This window comes from Cervus elaphus, chromosome 23, assembly GCF_910594005.1.
Source record: "Cervus elaphus chromosome 23, mCerEla1.1, whole genome shotgun sequence".
NCBI lineage: Eukaryota > Metazoa > Chordata > Mammalia > Artiodactyla > Cervidae > Cervus > Cervus elaphus.
In genome coordinates, this window is record NC_057837.1 from 26,409,136 (window position 1) to 26,431,643 (window position 22,508).

At 37.5% G+C, this 22,508-nt stretch overlaps 1 protein-coding gene across 8 annotated transcripts in view; it reads left to right on the forward strand.

The window, feature by feature from the left end:
• MYO3A (myosin IIIA) overlaps nt 1–22,508 on the forward strand; it is a 179,886-nt gene that overhangs the window by 123,180 nt on the left and 34,198 nt on the right. For 7 of the 8 annotated variants that reach the window (XM_043884340.1, XM_043884337.1, XM_043884336.1 and 4 more), the window contains 6 exons: nt 104–257; nt 1,283–1,371; nt 3,251–3,380; nt 8,622–8,701; nt 9,183–9,260; nt 13,362–13,567. In XM_043884340.1, coding sequence (XP_043740275.1) covers nt 104–257; nt 1,283–1,371; nt 3,251–3,380; nt 8,622–8,701; nt 9,183–9,260; nt 13,362–13,567 — 737 coding nt within the window. Of the gene's footprint in view, nt 1–103; nt 258–1,282; nt 1,372–3,250; nt 3,381–8,621; nt 8,702–9,182; nt 9,261–13,361; nt 13,568–22,508 lie in introns of those variants that run through there. The other variant, XR_006337117.1, reaches the window with a different exon arrangement.

Sequence of the window (22,508 nt, forward strand, 5' to 3'; positions counted from 1 at the left end):
AGCAATTTTTTATATGCAGAGCAGAATTTTAGGTAATTCCTGCCAGTTTACATATTGTTCACAAAATTTTAAGTATTTCTTTGCCTGTCATGTCCCATTATAGAATGAATACCTAAATGAAGATATTGATGCTAGAGTTATTGAATATGAAGATAACCGGCCTCTCCTAGACATGTTTTTGCAGAAGCCAATGGGTTTACTGTCCCTCCTTGATGAAGAAAGTAGGTTTCCCAAGGCCACCGACCAAACTCTTGTAGGTGAGTTTTAAATTCAGTATGTCTGCATAGTTTTCATGTGATTATGAATGGTTTTTTAATTTTTAAAGTTACTTAGTAGAATATTGCTGTGACAAAGATTGGACATCTAACTTTAAAGAAGAGGCTTTTGATCTAATACCTGGACGAGTGAATGTTTATAATAGTCTGAAATATTCAGTGATAAACAGATTTCCATATTCAACTTCACCTTATATTATGGTAGAGCCCCGAACATAGGATTTTATGTTAGAAATGACCTTAGAGATCATCCAGCCCAAAATTAGAAATGGAAGGGCAGGGCAAAAGGACAGCTCTCAGAATGGAAAAGAGATAGATGCAAAAGAAAATAACCCCAAAGTTGTGGGGAAATCATTTCATACTAGTCATTTAATTTTAATGTTAAAATGTACCTTCCATGACATGAAATAACAGAGAATTTGTGTTGGTAAAATTATTGTAGAACTTCTTTTATGATCCTACTGTGTTTCCTATGTAATCAATAATAACCTATAGCTCCACTTATAGAAAAGAGAGACAAAATACCAAATGTCTAGGCTCATGGTTTCACATCCAGTTGTATTTCACAAAGCTCTCTGGACAACCTCAAGTACTTGGTTTCTTTCCTCCGTTCTTAGAATGTGGTCTCTAGACCAGGGACATCAGCATCCCCCTTGGGAACTTGCTAGAAATGTTAATTCTTGGATCCCACTCCAAAACCTATTGAATGAGAAGCTCTGGAGGTGGGACCCAGCAGTCTATTTTAACAAACCCTCCAGGTGATTCTGATGCTTGCCAGGGTTTAAGTACTGCTGCTCTGAATCGTAATGGAATGGTAAAATTCATGACCTTGAGTTTTACCTTACCATTTATAGTTATATTACAAATCTACATGTAGCAGTTATATAAAATTTTCAGTTTTTTCACTGCACATTTTCCATTTTATGGTGAAAGAGATGATTCTGTCAATCAGTATTTTTTGAGGCATTCCAACATGCTTAATCTTGGAGTTAAATTTTTTTCTACAGAAAAATTTGAAGGTAATCTGAAATCACAGTACTTCTGGAGACCTAAAAGAATGGAGCTTAGTTTTGGAATTCACCATTATGCAGGAAAGGTAAGGACTTTGAAGCACTGTGACTGAGCTTCTCTTTAGTCTTTTGCTGAATAATAAAGCTATGAAAATTATGGCCCCAGATATTTACAGATAGTTGTAATGACATAAAGAGTTCATCTTTCTGATCCTAAGTTCTGGCTTGGGCTGCAGTTGGCTGGCAGTTTTCCCTTCTTTTAATGATAACTGGGAACCTTTTATATAAATTGCCTTCTTCAGACTTGAGATGCTTCTCTGTCCACTGCAGCCTATGTCTCTCCTCCTTCCCCACAAGAGAAGGTACCAGGCAGGAGGTATGGCCAGATAACTGAGCTGATTAATTAGATAGGATTAGCTGATGGACTGACATGCAGTTAGAGGAAGTGATGTTCATATACTGACAGATACACATTCTTATACCAGAGCAAACCTCAGATATGTCGTCCTGCGCCCAGAAGGTTTCTTTTCCTTCTGTAGAGAATAACAGATCTTTCCCTCACAATGATGTTATAAATATTGGAGGACTAAGAAGATATTTAATCAAGAAGGGGAATTCATAGAAATACATAAACAAATAGAATAACAGTTAGAACACCAGGAATTCTAGTCTGATAGAACTTCTGTGTCAGTCAACATTCCAGACTTTTGTCATTGAAAGCAAAATCTACCCTAAATATTTTAGTTATTAGCCTTTCTCATGATTTTTGGCACACAATTTTATAATAAGTCTCCTTTAAAACAATCATTAAGAATTTCCTATGATCAGTTTATCCAGTTATTTTTAACTATATTAGCCTTCTTGGGCTGCCATAACAAAAATACCTCTGGCTGGGTGTCCTAAACACCATGGAAATTGTATTTCCTCACAGTTCTGCAGGCTAGAAGTCCAAGATCAAGGGGCCAGCAGATCTGGTATCTTGTGAGGCCTCTCTTCCTGGTTTGCAGGTGGTTGCCTTCTCTCTGTGTTTTCTCTATGTGCATGTAAGGAAGAGAAAGAGATTTCCTGTATATCTTCCTCATATTATAAGAACACCAGTCCTGTGGGCTTAGAGCATCACCCTTAAACCTCTTTTAACTCTCCTTACCTTCTAAAGACCTTGTATCCAAATACAGTCACATTGGGGGTTAGATTTGAAACAGACTAATTTTGGAGGGATGAAATTCACCTCATTAAAAACAACCACATTGAACCACCCTACCGAAACTTTGGGGTTACATTGATCTTTAAAAATCTTATAATTATTGAGAAGTGCCAGAAACACAAAACACCCACAGTATATGTAGACCCCACTACTGTGGAGCAAATTCTATAAAGGCCTTTTCACTGAAGGTGAATCAATTGTCATAGAAATGAGAATACCTTTCTGGCCCCAACCCTCCAAATAGAGATGGGAAACACACAACATTTCCACTATAATAAATGGGAGGAATCAAACCTTTTTGATTGTTTCCACCCAAATAAAATCAGTAAGGCACAGATTTGCCTCTGAAAATAGGCAGTGTAAACCTGAAGAGGTTCACATTTTAGCCAAGTTGTAGGGATTACCTTTATAAATCTTTGTGTAGCTGTCACTCAGCACTGAGTAAGCTTTCTATATGTATCTATTAATGTGGGCTTCCCTGGTGGCTCAGATGGTAAAGAGTCTGCCTGCAATGCAGGAGACCTGAGTTCAATCCCTGGGTTGGGAAGATCCCCTGGAGAAGGGAATGACAACCCATTCCAGTATTCTTGCCTGGAGAATCCCATGGACAGAGGAGCCTGGAAGGCTACAGTCCATGCGGTCACCAAGAGTCAGACACAACTTGAGTGACTAACACTTCTACACTTTCACATGTATCTATTGATAATGATAATGATGATGACGTTGACTGTGACAGTGTTGGTAACATACTTTATCAACAGGTCATCTATAATGCAAGTGGGTTCTTAGCTAAAAATAGAGATACTCTTCCCACTGATATTGTGCTCCTTTTGAGGTCATCAGAAAACAGTGTAATTCGACAACTAGTCAACCATCCTCTGACAAGAACAGGTAAGCTGAGGCAATTTCCATCCATTTTTTTCTATGTGTGTGTCAGTTTTTAGTTTTATAAAGAAGCTATGTTTCCAGTAAAGTGTTTGAAGCGCTCACCAGAAAGTTTGGTGGTGTTCGAGCTTCTCATTAGAAGAGTACAGTCACCCCCAGAGAGTTTAGAATTATCTGCTGCATCAGGAGCGGGCGCTGTGGGATGATGCTTCAAGATTTCACAAGTTTAGTGAGTTCTGCCTTGTTGATTAAAAAGTCACATGCCTTTGTTCCAACCAACTATATAATCTTTGCATTTGCTTTTAAGTACAAAAAGTGTAATTTGGTTTGCTTTTCTTTATTGGAGTTTAACATTATTCTCTGCCCTTATTTTTTATAGTTTGAATTATAGTTGAGATATAATTCAACTATAGCTTATAGTTGAGGCATAACTGACATAGAATGAGCAGCACATACTTAGACAGTAAAATTTGATGAGGCCTTGATGTACATAGACTCCTGTAAAACCATCACCACAGGTAATAGTGAACAAATTCATTATCCCCAAATGCTGTTTCCTCTTGAGTCTTTATGGTCCTTCATTCCAGTCCTTCATGCCCCTATCTGATTGTTTCAGCATCATTTGTTAAAAAGATTATTCTTTTCCCTAGTTCATTGCTTGGGCATCCTTGGAGAGATAGAGAAGGAGAGAGAGACTGTTTATTTCTGGACTATATTGTGTATCACTGATATTTGTCTGTCTTTATGCTAATAATATACTTCTTGATCACCGTAGCTTTACTAAAAATTCTGAAATCAGGTAATATAAGTCACCCAGCTTTGTTCTTCTTTTCCAGAGTTGTTCAAGTGTGATTATAATTCTTTGCCTTTCCATGTAAATTTAAAATGAGTTTGTTAATTTCTACCCAAGATGCTGGTGAGACTTTGATTGGATTGCCCTGAAGCTATAGATTAGTTTGGGGTATCTGCTATCTTCATAATATTGAGTCCTCCAATCAGGGAGCACAATATGCTTATTTTTCAAGTCTTCCTTAATTTCTGTCAGCAACATCTTGCAGTTGTCAGTGTACAAGTCTTGCATGTTTTCTGTCAAATTATCTGCTATTATATCACATCCTATGCTCTAATAAATGGTGCTTTTTAGTTCAAATTTTGTATGTTCCTAGTATATGGAAATCCAGTTGATTTTTGTGTATTGATCTTTTCCCCTACAATGTTGCTAAACTCGTGTTAGAGTAGCTTTTTTTTGTTAATTCCATAGGTTTTCTACATAGATGGTGATGTCATCTGTGACTAAGTGTTTGCCCTTTCTTTTTCATTCTTTTTATGTTGTGTTTCTTCATATTGCCTGGTTGCACTGCCCAGAATCACAGATGCAACGTTGAATACAAGTGGTGAAAGTGAACATTCTTGGCTTATTCCTGATCTTGGAGGAAGCTGTCAGTTTTCCTCATTTACTATGATATGTTAGCTATAGATTTTTCATAAATGTCCTTAATCAGGAGGAAGTTGCTTTCTGTTTCTAGTTTCCTAAGTTTTTATCAAGCATGCATGTTTGAATTTTGTCAAATGCAGTTTCTCCATCTACTGAGATGATTATTTGTTTTTACTTTGTTTTGTTTTTAAAATCTATAAAAATGGTTAGTTGCATGTGTTGGTTTTTGAACATTATACTAACTTTAATTCCTGGGAAAATCTTGACATGGTCATGATGCATTTGACTATGTATTGCCAGATTGAACTTGCTAACCTTTTGTTAAGAATTTTTGCATCTATGTTCATGAGGAATATTGGACTGTAGTTTTCTTATAATTTTTTTTCTGATTTTGAAATCAGAGTAATGCTGGCCTCATAGAATGAATTGAGAAATAATGCTTCCTCTTCAATTTTCAGGAAAAATAGGGTGAATATCAGTGAGTCACTCAGTTGCGTCTAACTCTTTGCGACCCCATGGACTATACTCCAGCCCATGGAATTCTCCAGCCCAGCATACTGGAGTGGATAGCCTTTCTCTTTTCCAGGGCATCTTCCCAATCCAGGAATCAATCCCTGGTCTCCCGCATTGCAGGCAGATTCTTTACCAGCTGAGCCACAAGGGAAGCCCAAGAATACTGGAGTGGGTAGCCTACCCCTTCTCCAGCGGATCTTCCCAACCCAGGAATTGAACCAGGTCTCCTGCATTGCAGGCAGATTCTTTACCAACTGAGCTAAGAGGGAAGCCCCCAGGGAGACTATTATTTGTTTCTAAATGACTTTGTTGAATTCACCAGGGATGTCATCTGAACCTGAAGGGTTTTTGTGTGTTTGTGTGTGACAAGGCTTTTAACTACAGATTCAACTCTGATAAATACAAAGCTATTCAAGTTATTTTATTTTTTAATTGGCTTTAGAGTAGTTTTATCTTTTAAGAAAACTTTGTTTAATCTGTGCTGTCAAATTTATTGACATAAAGTTGATAATAATCTCTTATTATCCTTTTGATATTTGTAGATCATGAGGTTACATCTGTTCTCTTATTCCTGATAAAAATAACTTGTGTCCTCTCTCATTTTATTTTTGATAGATTTTCTAGAGGTTTACCAACTTTATTGATATTCTTGAAGAACCAACTTATAATTTCACTGATTTTACCTATTGAATTTTTCATTTTATTGTATTGATTTTTTTTTTTTTTGCTTTTGTCTTATTGTTTTCTTCTTTTTCCTTTGGGGTTTATTTTGTCTTCGAATTTCTAAGGTGAAAAGTCATTGATTTAAGAAAATTTCTTCTTTTTGAATATAGGGTTTTTTTAAGTTTATTTATTTATTTTAATTGGAGGTTGATTAGTTTACAGTATTATAGTGGTTTTTGCCATACATTGACATGAATCAGCCATGGGTGTACATGTGTCTCCCATCCTGAACCCTCCTCGAATATAGGTTTTTAAAAGCAATGGGTAGCCGCTATGGAGAACAGTGTGGAGATTTCTTAAAAAACTGGAAATAGAACTGCCATATGACCCAGCAATCCCACTTCTGGGCATACACACCGAGGAAACCAGGTCTGAAAGAGACATGTGCACCCCAATGTTCATCGCAGCACTGTTTATAATAGTCAGGACATGGAAGCAACCTAGATGCCCATCAGCAGACAAATGGATAAGGAAGCTGTGGTACATATACACCATGGAATATTACTCAGCCATTAAAAAGAATTCATTTGAATCAGTTCTAATGAGATGGATGAAACTGGAGCCCATTATACAGAGTGAAGTAAGCCAGAAAGATAAAGACCAATACAGTATACTAACACATATATATGGAATTTAGAAAGATGGTAATGATAACCCTATATGCAAGACAGAAAAAGAGACACAGATGTACAGAACAGACTTTTGGAGTCTATGGGAGAAGGCGAGGGTGGGATGTTTCAAGAGAACAGCCTCAAAACATGTATATTATCTAGGGTGAAACAAATCACCAACCCAGGTTGGATGTATGAGACAAGTGCTTGGGCCTGGTGCACTGGGAAGACCCAGAGGAATCAGGTGGAGAGGGAGGTGGGAGGGGGGATTGGGATGGGGAATACATGTAAATCCATGGCTGATTTATGTCAATGTATGACAAAAACCACTGCAATATTGTAAAGTAATTAGCCTCCAACTAATAAAAATAAATGGAAAAAAAAAGCAATGGGTCTATCCTAATTAATGTACTCTTTGCACTTTGTATATTCATCATGCTTCCAAGAAATCTCTAAGTCGATGGTCATTTTTTCCCCAAGTAAATTTTCTTTTCCAAAACTTTCCCTGGTAATTATAAACAAAAACAAAATAAAAAAACCCACTAAGCATAATTCCTGAAGCTGCCCCTCTGACAATGCTTGGTGACCATCTCTGTCCACTCACCTGTGTCCAGGAAGAGTCTCATTTCAAGAGTCACCTGTGCAGAGGCAGTTTCAGCCCAGCAGAAAAGCCACGCTCTTGCCCCAGAGCTTTTCCTGAAGTGATGAGGGGAGGGGGATGAGAGCAGAGCAGTGGCACCGCCAGCCACAGCCCAGGCAGGGTGCCTTCCTGCAGCTTTAGCTCAGAGCCAACCTTCTGCAGCCACCAAAAGGCAAAAAAAATAAAATAAAATAAAATAGAAAAAGTGAAAGATTTGCCAAAACACACAGCCTCTACTTATTGTCTAAAAGGACACAAGAAAAACAGTCTTCCTGAAGTAACACTGAACTCTGGAGATATTTCAAACCCTTCTACTAGGATGATAAACTCGTGGATCGTAAGTTGGTTGGTGTACTGCGCTTGGTGGGGGTGGTGGGAAGGGTGAGCAAGGAGTGAAAGACAGCTAACATTTCCAGGCACTCCTCTCATGCCAGGCCCACTGTCACGTCATCAAAATCCCGTGAGGTGCACATTATCATCCCCCTTTTATGGACTCACACTGTGACTCAGAGACCAAGTAAATAATCAACAATTTAAGCACTACAGCTGGTATGTAAACCCAGGTCTTCCTGGCTTCAAAGGACATAATATTTTCACTACACCATGAGTTTTCATAACCTTGGTGGTGTACAGTTATATAGCCCAGCGCCAGGCACATATTTCTGAATATTAGGTTGAAAATGTCCTTTGCTCTCAACCATGTTTGATTTGCATATAATTACTTCATGTGAATGAATGATCCATATGATTTTTAAGATCCATTGTAAAGCTGACATTTGCATTAAGGAAAAGCTCAGGGGATTTCTCTGGCAGTCCAGTGGTTAAGACTTTGCCTTCCAACGCAGGGGCTGCAGGTTTGATCCCTGGTTGGGGAGCTAAGATCCCACGTCCCTCGTGGCCAAGAAACCAAAACATAAAATAGAAGCAATATTGTAACAAATTCAATAAAGACTTTCCACATCAAAAAAAAAAAAAACCTTAAAAAAAAAGAAAAAAAAAACTCAGGTGCTATTTAAAACACACACAGAGAGAAGCAAATTGGTCCCTTTGTCCTAATCACCCCATATCTTGTAGCAGTTAAAAGGAAATCTAACACTTACCTCTACTTTTTCTATTTTTTAAGCTGGAAGTTTTACTTTTTTCTGAATTTAACACTAGTTATAGATTTTTGAGTAATATTATTTTATTTCTAAGTGTCTCAATGACGAGTTAACCAAGCATGCATATTGTGGGACCAGCAATTCTTATTTTAACCTTCAAGTGGAGGAAACTTGTAGCCATTAAAGATTCTAAAAGGTGTATGAATTTTCTCTGCATTCCCATAGGTAATCTGCCACATTCTCAAACTAAAAACATAATAAACTATCAAATGAAGACTTCAGAAAAATCAATCAACCTGACAAAGGTAAGAAAATGTTTTTCATGGCAGTAAGTCTAAGAACCTAACCTTCTCATACAATGGCAGTATTTGTATGAGAAGGCTAAACAGCCTTTCCCTTCATTTTCTCTTTTTGATCTTTCTTTTCTACTTCAACAGATATTGTTATGTTCATATTACTGCTTGTCACATAAATAATCATGCATTTCTGATATAGTTCAAACTCCTCTTTTATAATTAGTTTTAATGTTACTCCAAGACCAACTAAATATGTATTAGCTAAAGTCAGAGATACTCACATCCTGTGGAAAACTGATTAAAATCCCAATGAGACTGAAAAAACAATTACTTTAAATTGTAATGTAAAAATTAAAAAAAAAAAAAGTAAAAATTCAGTGTTTTGTCATTTTATGTGTGTGAAAGGGTAGACTAAGGAAGGTTCCACATGCTCCCTGTAGATCATAAAGTACAACAAATGCTGAAGCATCACTGTCTTTCTTGGTCTTAGGGTGAAACTGGAGAAGCCACTCGTCATGCCAGAGAGACAACCAGCATGAAAACACAAACAGTTGCATCCTATTTTAGAGTAAGATGTGACATTATGATGTGTTGTGCCTAAGCATGTTATTTATTCTAAATGAGAGTTGCCGGTTAAAACTAAGTAACAAATATCAGAATGCTATTAGCAAAGAAGAATTTTTGTTGTATTTCATTTACTATCTGTTAGATATAGGATATATTAGGTATTGTCAAAAACCTATGGATTGGTTTACTTTGGTATTTTATTGATAAAATTATTGTATACTAGGTCAGTCTTAAGGGAGGTCCTTAGCTTGGTTACAATTTTTCCATAGAACCAAGCACGTTTTCACTAGAATAAAGCCTAAAAAGGTTTATCATTCAATGATATGATAACCACCAATCCTTCTTCAAGCCCCGAATGATCTTAGGGTGGACAGACAGATGGGACAGGGTCAAGCATTCATCTCCATCAATACCTCCCTTTACCTGGATGAGCTGAAAACCTCAAGAGAAAAATAGAGCCAGTGCAGACATGGGGCAAAGAGCAGGGACACCAGGGAAACACAGTAACATGCCAAGGAAGTGATTCACTGTGACCTCAGTGTGGAATCAAGGTGACTTTTCTTCCTGGGACAAGATAGGAGATAGCAAAGGAAAGAAGCCCTTTGTTCTCTCTGTGTACTAGAGAACCTACTCTGCCTTCATTACTGGTTCATGGTCTTGTTTATATCTGCTGATGAAATGGTAATTAACCAGGCAATGAAAATGAATAAGATACCACCTAAAACTTAGAAATTATTGATTCCATGTAACATGGAGGGAGAGGAGGAAGTTGGGTTAAATTTATTCTGTGTTCAGTGAATAAATCTGGTTCTCAACAGAGTCATGAAATACTTTTAAAAATAACTGGGTAGCTTTATTAAATATTTTTTCAGGTCCTAAGCTTGTAGCAGACTGTGTGTGCTTAATCACCTTTGAGTATCACCTCATGCATTTATATGGTGAATATCTCATTTGCTTCAGGTACATCTACCTTAGAGCAGGCTCCAGCACAGCTGAATGAGAGTATTTATAGCCAGATTATTTCTTTTGCTTTAAGTGAGTTATGCAAGACCATTATCATACCACTGTTGTTGACATCAAACACTGTGTGTATGTTAAACCATTCATTCATAAAGTTGTTTTATACCTCAGACTGCAGTGAAAATGGATATATTCCATATAGTATGTAATATATTTTAAGTATGTAACCTATGTATATGTTCCATACAGTATGTAACCTATTTTCAGTTATTTTTCATTCTGCAGAGAATGTACATAATGTAGCACTCTGCCTTGGTCCCTAAGAAACTCCCTTGCCAAAGTTTCAAGGAGCTCTTACTCAGAATGCCAGCAGACACGTCCATCACACTTCTATCTCTAGTGCCTGAAAGATGTGGGACTAAAGTGATCATGACTCACTTTAGAGAGTGAATCACTTTCATTACTCACTTTCATTACAGAGAAATGTAATGAAAAGGCCCCCATAGTGTCAGAGCCCAGCTGTTTGAAGAAGCTCACAATTGGATCTCAGTGCCCATGAGAAAGCCATGCGAATCCAGTGCTTTGTCAGTTGCCCAGTTCTAGGATTTAGTTTGCACTGGCTTCATCACCCAGGCTTGACATGTCCATCAGTAAAGGAGATTCAGCTAGCAACAGCTGTCTCTGTCCGTATATTCAACGGTTGTGATCCTGGTCTTTGACATACCAGAGTTGACTTTATTATTATTTTTTCCTTTATTTTTATTAGTTGGAGGCTAATTACTTTACAATATTGTAGTGGTTTTTGCCATACATTGACTTGAATCAGCCATGGATTTACATGTGTTCCCCATCCTGAACCCCCCTCCCACCTCCCTCCTGATCCCATCCCTCTAGGTCATCCCAGTGCACCAGCCCTGAGCACTTGTCTCATGCATCCAACCTGGACTGGCTATCTGTTTCACACTTGATAATATATATGTTTCAATGCTATTCTCTCAGATTATTCCACCCTCGCCTTCTCCCATAGACTCCAAAAGTCTGTTCTGTACATCTGTGTCTCTTTTTCTGTCTTGCATATAGGGTTATCGTTACCATCTTTCTAAATTCCATATATATGTGTTAGTATACTGTATTGGTCTTTATCTTTCTGACTTACTTCACTCTGTATAATGGGCTCCAGTTTCATCCATCTCATTAGAACTTATTCAAATGTATTCTTTTTAATGGCTGAGTAATATTCCATTGTGTATATGTACCACAGCTTCCTTATCCATTCGTCTGCTGATGGGCATCTAGGTTGCTTCCACGTCCTGGCTATTGTAAACAGTGCTGCGATGAACACTGGGGTACACGTGTCTCTTTCAATTCTGGTTTCCTCGGTGTGTATGCCCAGAAGTGGGATTGCTGGGTCATATGGCAGTTCTATTTCCAGTTTTTTAAGGAATCTCCACACTGTTTTCCATAGTGGCTGTACTAATTTGCATTCCCACCAACAGTGTAAGAGGGTTACCTTTTCTCCACACCCTCTCCGGCATTTATTGCTTGTAGACTTTTGGATAGCAGCCATCCTGAGTGGCGTGTAATGGTACCTCATTGTGGTTTTGATTTGCATTTCTCTGATAATGAATGATGTTGAGCATCTTTTCTGGAGTTGACTTTAAAAATATTCACAACCTAAAAGTTGAGAGTTCTGCTTTATTCAGCGGGAATCTTTAGGACTTCAAGCCTGAGAGACAGCATCTCAAGTAACCCTGAGAGAACTGCCCTGAAGAGATGAGGAGAGAGCCAGGGTATATAGAAGTTTTGCAACAAAGGGCAGGTAGTCCAAACATCAAAAGATTATTGTTAGCTAAAGAAAACCAGATATCTGAAGTTGAGAAATTTAGTGATTTTCTGTGTATAGGAAGATGCAAGGGTCTGGGTTCACTAAAATTATTCCTTTGATATGCACTTCACCTATCTGGGGCCAATATTCTGTATATTCACATCTTTAATTTTCTCATGACTTACTATAGGGAGTGGCTGCAGTCTGATGGCTGCTAGATGGCAGGTGTTCTTTCCTTCCTGAGTTCCCTCAGGGCTGACTAGCTCACCATCAGTGGTGGCTGCAATTGCTAATGACTGTGACATCCTTTGTTTACTGGTATGGCAGGAAATATTCCATTCCTCACTAGTTTTTTGAGATTCAACTTTTAGTTGAACCATGATTATCCTACTGTGTTGCTGGCTATCCAGCAATTGGTTGCTGTTTTAATAAGGTATTGCTGCAGAAGACAGTTTTCTTATCTGTCTGATTAAAATATTTCTAAAATAAGAAAATCATCAAACTAGAGGAGATTAGAGTACCTAAGTGCCTAGTGGATTTGCTTGTTTTTATAACTTTGCCTTCCCTGGGGAAAGGCATGGCAACAGACTCCAGTTTTCTTGCCTGGAGAATCCTTTAGACAGAGGAGCCTGTTGGGCTACAGTCCATGTGGTCTCAGAGAGTCAGACATGACTGAAGTGACTTAGCACACAGACACATAACTGTGTCTTATATATTAAAGTGCATTAACTTCTCAGTCCTTGTTTTAACCTAGGAAATGATAACTGACAAGGACTTTGTACTTTCTTAGGAAAAAAAAAAAGAGCTAGACAAGGAAATTAATAGTATAAGGAGGAAACCAGATTGTGTGCCTAAATATTGTAATTTGTCATATTTCCCTGAGAGGATATAATTACTTCCAAACAAACTATATCAAAAATAATATTCAGGACCTTTCCAGTCCCAACCACCAGCCTTGAAATTAATATATAACATTTTCATGTTAATTAAGCCTATTAATAAAAGTTGTGGTAAGAGAAAATAATATTATTTATTAATTAAGGTTTCCTTAAGAATTTACAGGAAACTTTTAATATGTACATTCCTAGCTATTGCTTCTACATTTTTAATGGTAAATATCATAAATATAGTATATTTAAAAAATACTATAAATACAATTTTTATTAATGCATGTTAATTATATGCCTTAATAAAAATTATATACTACTGTATAATACTCAGTTTTCAGATTTTATTCTTTTAATTAAAACAAAGATGTGCAGTCTCCTAAGTGTTTATATGCTTTGCTGGGAATTTTATTTTTGTTGCATATTACAGTATTCTCTGATGGATTTGTTATCTAAAATGGTGGTTGGCCAACCTCACTTCATCCGCTGCATCAAACCAAACAATGAACGTCAGGCAAGAAAATATGACAAAGAAAAGGTTGTGCTCCAGCTTCGCTACACAGGCATTCTGGAAACAGCAAGAATCCGAAGGCTGGGGTATTCACATCGGATACTTTTTGCCAACTTTATAAAACGGTGTGTGAACTTCTTTTTAAGTTTCCTTGGACATTTTATATAAAAATTCTTGAGAAGAATGATAGGAAACAGAAAGAAAATGACTCAGATGTTCTAGAAAGAAAGCACAAAAGTGATTGTGTATCAAAAGAGAAGGTAACTCTTAATAGGGGCTGGAACTGTCTGTTGTCAGCTGGGAGACCCAGGTAACACAGGGAAATTCTCTATTCTGTAAACAAAAGCAGGTAACCCACATGTTCTTGAGTTTCAAATTGCAAATTAAAATTTTTTTTTTAGTTTTATTTGTTTTTGTTTTTTTTTAATTAATTTATTTATTTATTTTACTTTACAATATTGTATTGGTTTTGCCATACATTGACATGAATCAGCCATGGATGTACATGTGTTCCCCATCCTGAACCCCCCTCCTACCTCCCTCCCCATTCCATCCTTCTGGGTCATCCAGGTGCACCAGCCCCAAGCATCCTGTATCATGCATCGAACCTGGACTGGTGATTCATTTCACATATGATAATTTACATGTTTCAATGCCATTCTCCCATATCCCACCCTCTCCCTCTCCCACAGAGTCCAAAAAACTGTTCAATACATCTGTGTCTCTTTTGCTGTCTCACATACAGGGTTATCATTACCATCTTTCTAAATTCCATATATATGCGTTAGTATACTGTATTGGTATTTTTCTTTCTGGCTTACTTCACTCTGTATAATGAAACTCCAGTTTCATCCATCTCATTAGAACTTATTCAAATGTATTCTTTTTAATGGCTGAGTAATATTCCATGGTGTATATGTACCACAGCTTCCTTATCCATTCGTCTGCCGATGGACATCTAGGTTGCTTCCATGTCCTGGCTATTGTAAACAGTGCTGCGATGAACATTGGGGTACACGTGTCTCTTTCAATTCTAGTTTCCTCGGTGTGTATGCCCAGGAGTGGGATTGCTGGGTCATATGGCAGTTCTATTTCCAGTTTTTTAAGGAATCTCCACACTGTTTTCCATAGTGGCTGTACTAGTTTGCATTCCCACCAACAGTGTAAGAGGGTTCCCTTTTCTCCACACCCTCTCCAGCATTTATTGCTTGTAGACTTTTGGGTAGCAGCCATTCTGACTGGCCTGAAGTGGTACCTCATTGTGGTTTTGATTTGCATTTCTCTGATAATGAGTGATGTTGAGCATCTTTTCATGTGTTTGTTAGCCATCTGTATGTCTTCTTTGGAGAAATGTCTTTGGCCCACTTTTGGATTGGAACTCTTATTTTTCTGTAATTGAGCTGCAGGAGTTACTTGTATATTTTTGAGATTAATTCTTTGTTCATTGCTTCATTTGCTATTATTTCCCCCCATTCTGAAGGCTGTCTTTTCACCTTGCTTATAGTTTCCTTTGTTGTGCAGAAGCTTTTAATTTTAATTAGGTCCCATTTGTTTATTTTTGCTTTTATTTCCAATATTCTGGGAGGTGGGTCATAGAGGATCCTGCTGTGGTTTATGTCAGAGAGTGTTTTGCCTATGTTCTCCTCTAGGAGTTTAATAGTTTCTGGTCTTACTTTTAGATCTTTAATCCATTTTGAATTTATTTTTGTGTATGGTGTTAGAAAGTGTTCTAGTTTCATTCTTTTACAAGTGGTTGACCAGTTTTCCCAGCACCACTTATTAAAGAGATTGTCTTTTCTCCATTGTATTTTCTTGCCTCCTTTGTCAAAGATAAGGTGTCCATAGGTACGTGGATTTATCTTTGGGCTTTCTATTTTGTTCCATTGATCTATATTTCTGTCTTTATGCTAGTACCATACTGTCCTGATGTCTGTGGCTTTGTAGTAGAGACTGAAGTCAGGCAGGTTGATTCTGCCAGTTCCATTCTTCTTTCTCAAGATTGCTTTGGCTATTTGAGGTTTTTTGTATTTCCATACAAATTGTGAAATTATTTGTTCTAGTTCTCTGAAAAATACCATTGGTAGCTTGATGGGTATTGCATTGAATCTATAGATTGCTTTCCATAGTATGCTCATTTTTACTCTATTGATTCTTCTGATCCATGAACACGATGTATTTCTCCATCTGTTTCTGTCCTCTTTGATTTCTTTCACCAGTGTTTTATAGTTTTCTATATATAGGTCTTTTGTTTCTTTAGGTAGATATATTCCTAAGTATTTTATTCTTTTCATTGCAGTGGTGAATGGAATTGTTTCCTTAATTTCTCTTTCTGTTTTCTCATTGTTAGTGTATAGGAATGCAAGGGATTTCTGTGTGTTAATTTTATATCCTGCAACTTTACTATATTCATTGATTATCTCTAGTAATTTTCTGGTGGAGTCTTTAGGGTTTTCTATGTAGAGGATCATGTCGTCTGCAAACAGTGAGAGTTTTCCTTCTTCTTTTCCAATCTGGATTCCTTTCATTTCTTTTTCTGCTCTGATTGCTGTGGCCAAAACTTCCAAAACTATGTCGAATAGTAGTGGTGAGAGTGGGCACCCTTGTCTTGTTCCTGACTTTAGGGGAAATGCTTTCAATCTTTCACCATTGAGGATAATGTTTGCTGTGGGTTTGTCATATATAGCTTTTGTTATGTTGAGGTTTGTTCCTTCTATTCCTGCTTTCTGGAGGGTTTTTTTTTTTTTTTTTTAATCATAAACGGATGTTGAATTTTGTCAAAGACTTTCTCTGCATCTATTGAGATGATCATACAGTTTTTATTTTTCAATTTGTTAATGTTGTGTATTACATTGACTGATTTTCGGATATTGAAGAATCCTTGCATCCCTGGGGTAAAGCCCACTTGGTCATAATGTATGATCTTTTTAATATATTGTTGGATTCTGTTTGCTAGAATTTTGTTAAGGATTTTTGCATCCATGTTCATCAGTGATATTGGCCTGTAGTTTTCTTTTTTTGTGGCATCTTTGTCTGGTTGTGGTATTAGGGTGATGGTGGCCTCATAGAATGAGTCTGGAAGTTTACCTTCCTCTGCAATTTTCTGGAAGAGTTTGAGTAGGATAGGTGTTAGTTCTCTAAATTTTTGGTAGAATTCAGCTGTGAAGCCATATGGTCCTGGGCTTTTGTTTGTTGGAAGATTTCTGATTATAGTTTCAATCTCCATGCTTGTGATGGGTCTGTTAAGATTTTCTATTTCTTCTTGGTTCAGTTTTGGAAAGTTGTACTTTTCTAAGAATTTGCCCATTTCTTCCAATTTGTCCATTTTATTTCCGTATAGTTGCTGATAATAGTCTCTTATGATCCTTTGTATTTCTGTGTTGTCTGTTGTGATCTCTCCATTTTCAGTTCTAATTTGGTTGATTTGATTTTTCTCCCTTTGTTTCTTGATGAGTCTGGCTAATGGTTTGTCAATTTTATTTATCTTCTCAAAGAACCAGCGTTTGGTTTTGTTGATTTTTCCTATGGTCTCTTTTGTTTCTTTTGCATTTATTTCTGCCCTAATTTTTAAGATTTGTTTCCTTCTACTAACCCTGGGGTTCATAATTTCTTCCTTTTCAAGTTGCTTTAGGTGTAGAGTTAGGTTATTTATTTGACTTTTTTCTTGTTTCTTGAGGTAAGCCTGTATTGCTATGAACCTTCCCCTTAGCACTGCTTTTACAGTGTCCCATAGGTTTTGGGTTGTTGTGTTTTCCTTTTCATTCATTTCTATGCATATTTTGATTTCTTCTGTGATTTGTTGGTTATTCAGTAGCGTGTTGTTCAGCCTCCATATGTTGGAATTTTTAATAGTGTTTCTCCTGTAATTGACATCTAATCTTACTGCATTGTGGTCAGAAAAGATGCTTGGAATGATTTCAATTTTTTTGAATTTACCAAGGCTAGGTTTATAGCCCAGGATGTGATCTATCCTGGCGAAGCTTCCATGTGCGCTTGAGAAAAAGGTGAAATTCATTGTTTTGGGATGAAATGTCCTATAGATATCAATTAGGTCTAACTGGTCTATTGTATCATTTAAAGTTTGTGTTTCCTTGTTAATTTTCTGTTTAGTTGATCTATCCATAGCTGTGAGTGGGGTATTAAAGTCTCCCACTATTATTGTGTTATTGTTAATTTCTCCTTTCACACTTGTTAGCATTTGTCTTACATATTGTGGTGCTCCTATGTTGGGTGTGTATATATTTATAACTGTTATATCTTCTTCTTGGATTGATCCTTTGATCATTATGTAGTGTCCATCTTTGTCTCTTTTCACGGCCTTTGTTTTAAAGTCTATTTTATCTGATATGAGTATTGCTACTCATGCTTTCTTTTGGTCTCTATTTGCATGGAGTATCTTTTTCCAGCCTTTCATTTTCAGTCTGCATGTATCCCTTGTTTTGACATGGGTGTCTTGTGGACAACATATATAGGGATCTTGTTTTTGTATCCATTCAGCCAGTCTTTCTCTGTTGGTTGGGGCATTCAACCCATTTATATTTAAGGTAATTATTGATAAGTATGATCCCGTTGCCATTTATTGTTTTGGGTTCATGTTTATACACCCTTTCTGTGTTTCCTGTCTAGAGAAGATCCTTTAGCATTTGTTGGAGAGCTGGTTTGGTGGTGCTGAATTCTCTCAGCTTTTGCTTGTCTCTGAAGCTTTTGATTTCTCCTTCATATTTGAATGAGATCCTTGCTGGGTATAGTAATCTGGGCTGTAGGTTATTTTCTTTCATCACTTTAAGTATGTCCTGCCATTCCCTTCTGGCCTGAAGAGTTTCTATTGAAAGATCAGCTGTTATCCTTATGGGAATCCCCTTGTGTGTTATTTGTTGTTTTTCCCTTGCTGCTTTTAATATTTGTTCTTTGTGTTTGATCTTTGTTAATTTGATTAATATGTGTCTTGGGGTGTTTCGCCTTGGGTTTATCCTGTTTGGGACTCTCTGGGTTTCTTGGACTTGGGTGATTATTTCCTTCCCCATTTTAGGGAAGTTTTCAACTATTATCTCCTCAAGTATTTTCTCATGGTCTTTCTTTTTGTCTTCTTCTTCTGGGACTCTTATGACTCGAATGTTGGGGCATTTAACATTGTCCCAGAGGTCTCTGAGGTTGTCCTGATTTCTTTTAATTCTTTTTTCTTTTTTCCTCTCTGTTTCATTTATTTCTACCATTCTATCTTCTACCTCACTTATCCTATCTTCTGCCTCCGTTATTCTACTATTGGTTCCCTCCAGTGTTTTTTATCTCATTTATTGCATTATTCATTATATATTGACTCTTTTTTATTTCTTCTAGGTCCTTGTTAAACATTTCTTGCATCTTCTCAATGCTTGTCTCCAGGCTATTTATCTGTAACTCCATTTTATTTTCAAGATTTTGGATCATTTTCACTATCATTATTCAGAATTCTTTGTCAGGTAGATTCCCCATCTCTTCTCTTTGGTTTGGTGGGCATTTATCCTGCTCCTTTACCTGCTGAGTATTTCTCTGCCTTTTCACCTTGTTTATATTGCTGTGTTTGGGGTGACCCTTCTGTATTCTGGCAATTTGTGGTTCCTCTTTATTGTGGAGGTTCCTCACTGTGGGTGGGGTTGGATGGGTGGCTTGTCAAGGTTTTCTGGTTAGGGAAGCTTGTGTCAGTGTTCTGGTGGGTGGAGCTGGATTTCTTCCCTCTGGAGTGCAATGAAGTGTCCAGTAATGAGTTTTGAGATGTCAGTGGGTTTGGTGTGCCTTTGGTCAGCCTGTATATTGAGTCTCAGGGTTATGTTCCTGTGTTGCTGGAGAATTTGTGTGGTATGCCTTGCTCTGGAGCTTCGTGGCCCTTGGGTGGTGCTTGGTTTCAGTGTAGATATGGAGGGGTTTGATGAGCTCCTATCAATTAATGTTCCCTGGATTCAGGGGTTCTCTGGTGTTCTCAGGATTTGGACTTAAGCCTCCTGCCTCTGGTTTTCAGTCTTATTCTTACAGTAGCCTCAAGACTTCTCCATCTCCTTTCAAAGACAATGGGCTGCCTTTCTGGGTGCCTGATGTCCTCTGCCAGCATTAGAAGTTGTTCTGTGGAATTTGCTTGGCGTTCAAATGTTCTTTCAATGAATTTGTGGGGGAGAAAGTGGTCTCGCCATCCTATTCCCCTGCCATCTTAGGACCACCTCTGCAAATTAAAATTTGACCTTATCATCACATTTTTCATTTTTCTAAAGAGTTCATTTTTAACTTGCTCAACTATCAATATAAATAACATTAATTTAGTCTTAAGAGAAGTACCCTTAAACTTCAGTGACTATTTTTATACACAAGGCACTGTGCTAAATACTATGGAAGACAGTGAATTTTTTTTACTTTATTGTATTGTAAGCACAATAATCAACCTTTAGTATATTAGAAATCGAAAGGAAGTTGTGATTATCTGTACTTTTTAAAAGACTCAATAGACCTTAAATGTGGCTTATAGATTTTTTAAGATGAAGTTCAACAGCTAAAAAAAAATTATCTACTTGGAATATATTGGAATTAACCTAACTTAGATTAATATTTTGAAAATAATTTTAAGTCTATTTTTTTCTTTTTTGTATGGTACCTGTTTCCCAAGGTTATTTGTGATGTTAAATGAGACAGCATATTTATTTACTTTTTGGCTATGTGCCATGGAGGATCTTAGTTCCCTGACTAGAGATTGAACCCATGCCCCATGCAGTGTAAGCATGGAGTCCTAACCACTGGACTGCCAGGGAATCCCCTTTTTTCTTCCCCTTTTTTCTATTTCTCTACCTGTATCTAGTCTTGTGGCCCAGACAGTAAAGAGTCTGCCTTCAATGCAGGAGACCCAGGTTTGATCCCTGTTTGGGAAGATCCCCTGGGGAAGGGAATGGCTATCCCCACTCCAGTATTCTTGCCTGGAGAATCCCATGGACAGAGTAGCCTGGCAGGCTACAGTCCATGTGGTTGCAAAGAGTCAAACATGACTGAGTGACTAACACTTTCACATCTAGTCTGGAAGACAGTGAATTGTAACACTTACTTAGTCCTCAAGAATGAACAATCCAGTTAGGATTCTCAGAGCCATAGACGTGGAAAGTTAGTAAACAGTGTAGGGTAATAAATACCAAGATCCAAAGAGATGGTTTGTAGTGTTAAGAGTTTAGGAAAGTGAAGGCTGATCTTCACGAAGGCTGATAAGAGAGAATATCAAGAAAAAGTGCTGCAGTGGGATCTGGTGGGGGGCATGGTTTATGGAGAAGACAGGAAGGGACCATCTCTGTGTAGAGGTTGGTGCTCCGAAAACCAGAGGGACATGGGTGAGACTGGCTCAGCAGTGTGTGTTAGTGAAGTGACAGGAGTGATAAAGATGGGATCAAATGGGAAAACTGATCAGGTTAATGTTATTAAGAGAGAGCCCTGAATGCTAGACTAAACCAGGAGTTTCAAAACTATCCATGGTTTTACAACATGGACTGTAGAAGAGCTGAACTCATTTTCTTGATGATTTTGTAGTTGATGTATTGTATTACTTACTTTGGAGAAAGAAATGGCAACCCACTCCAGTATTCTTGCCTGGAGAATCCTATGGACAGAGTAACCTGGTGGGCTACAGTTTATGGAGTTGCAAAGAGTTGGACATGACTGAGTGGTTGAGCATTACTTATTTGGAAGGTCAGAAGTGAGAATAAGTTTTTGAATATGCTTCCAACCCCATGCTATTATAGAATAGCAAATTACTATATGATAAGTGAATAAGGAAAAAAACTAAATTTCTGGAGAACATGTGAATAGTTGTTCTGAATCTAGAAAGCTCCAGAAATAAAAGGCTAATAAGCCTTTTCTCTGTCACAAATTTGAAAACTGTCATCTGAATTGGCATAGACTCTTAGGAAGGCAGGACAGTTTGCAAAGGCCCTGTGGAGGTGTAAATAGGACTAAATAACCTTCCCTGTCCAGCCTTATCGTTTGACTAACCCTCCTTGTAAGATGTAAAATCATCAGACCCTTTGTCCATTCTGTTATGGATAAACTCTTCCATTGTGTGACAAAGAGATAATCCTAAAGGAAGACACACAACATGAACTTACTTTGCATAAGAGACTGGGTTTTTACTGTAGTTGTTTCTAATGAGGCCTTATATTATACTAAAAAGCTACTGAAGTTGGATCCATTTTTCCATCAGTCACCGATGCACAATTGTTTGGCTGTCAGAGTTCTAACACAAGCAGAATTTAGCGAAGGGAGAAGTACACATGCTTTGAAGTGAGAAAATCCAGATTTGAATCCCAATTCTGCCATTTATACTAAACGTGTGACCTTGTTCAGCGTTACTTGAGTAACATTTGAGCTTCAGTCTTCCCATCTGCAGATAAGGGTGATGATGTTAGTTAGCATCTACTGTATAGGTGGTTATGAGCCCTGAATGATGCAATATTTATGAAGGCTACAGATAGAACCAAATATGGACAATACATTTCAGCTATAACTATCTTCATTAATATTTTTGCTTCAGTCCCAAACTCCCCAAATTACTTAACACCTCCTGTGCTGTGGTCTCAAATTCCACCATATAAACCATGAAGTGAACTCATAAAAACAAAGTAGAGTCAGTATGTTGGGTTTAAATCAAGAGGCACAGCAAAACACAAGATGGTTGGATGCAGTGAGTGAAGAATAAGGGAGAATCTAGGATGACACACAGATTCCTAGTCTTAGAGCCTTTTTTTTTTTTTATTTTTTTATTTTATTTTTTAAAAATTTGTATTTATTTATTTATTTTTTGGTCATACATTGATATGAATCAGCCATAGATTTACACGTATTCCCCATCCCGATCCCCCCTCCCACCTCCCTCTCCACCCGATTCCTCTGGGTCTTCCCAAAGAATGGTAAAGAATCCGCCTGCAATGCGGGAGACCTGGGTTCAATCCCTGGGTAGGGAAAATCCCCTGGAGAAGGGAAAGGCTAGCCAATCCAGTATTCTGGCCTGGAGAATTCCACGGACTGTATAGTCCGTGGGGTCACAAAGAGTCAGACATGACTGAGCGA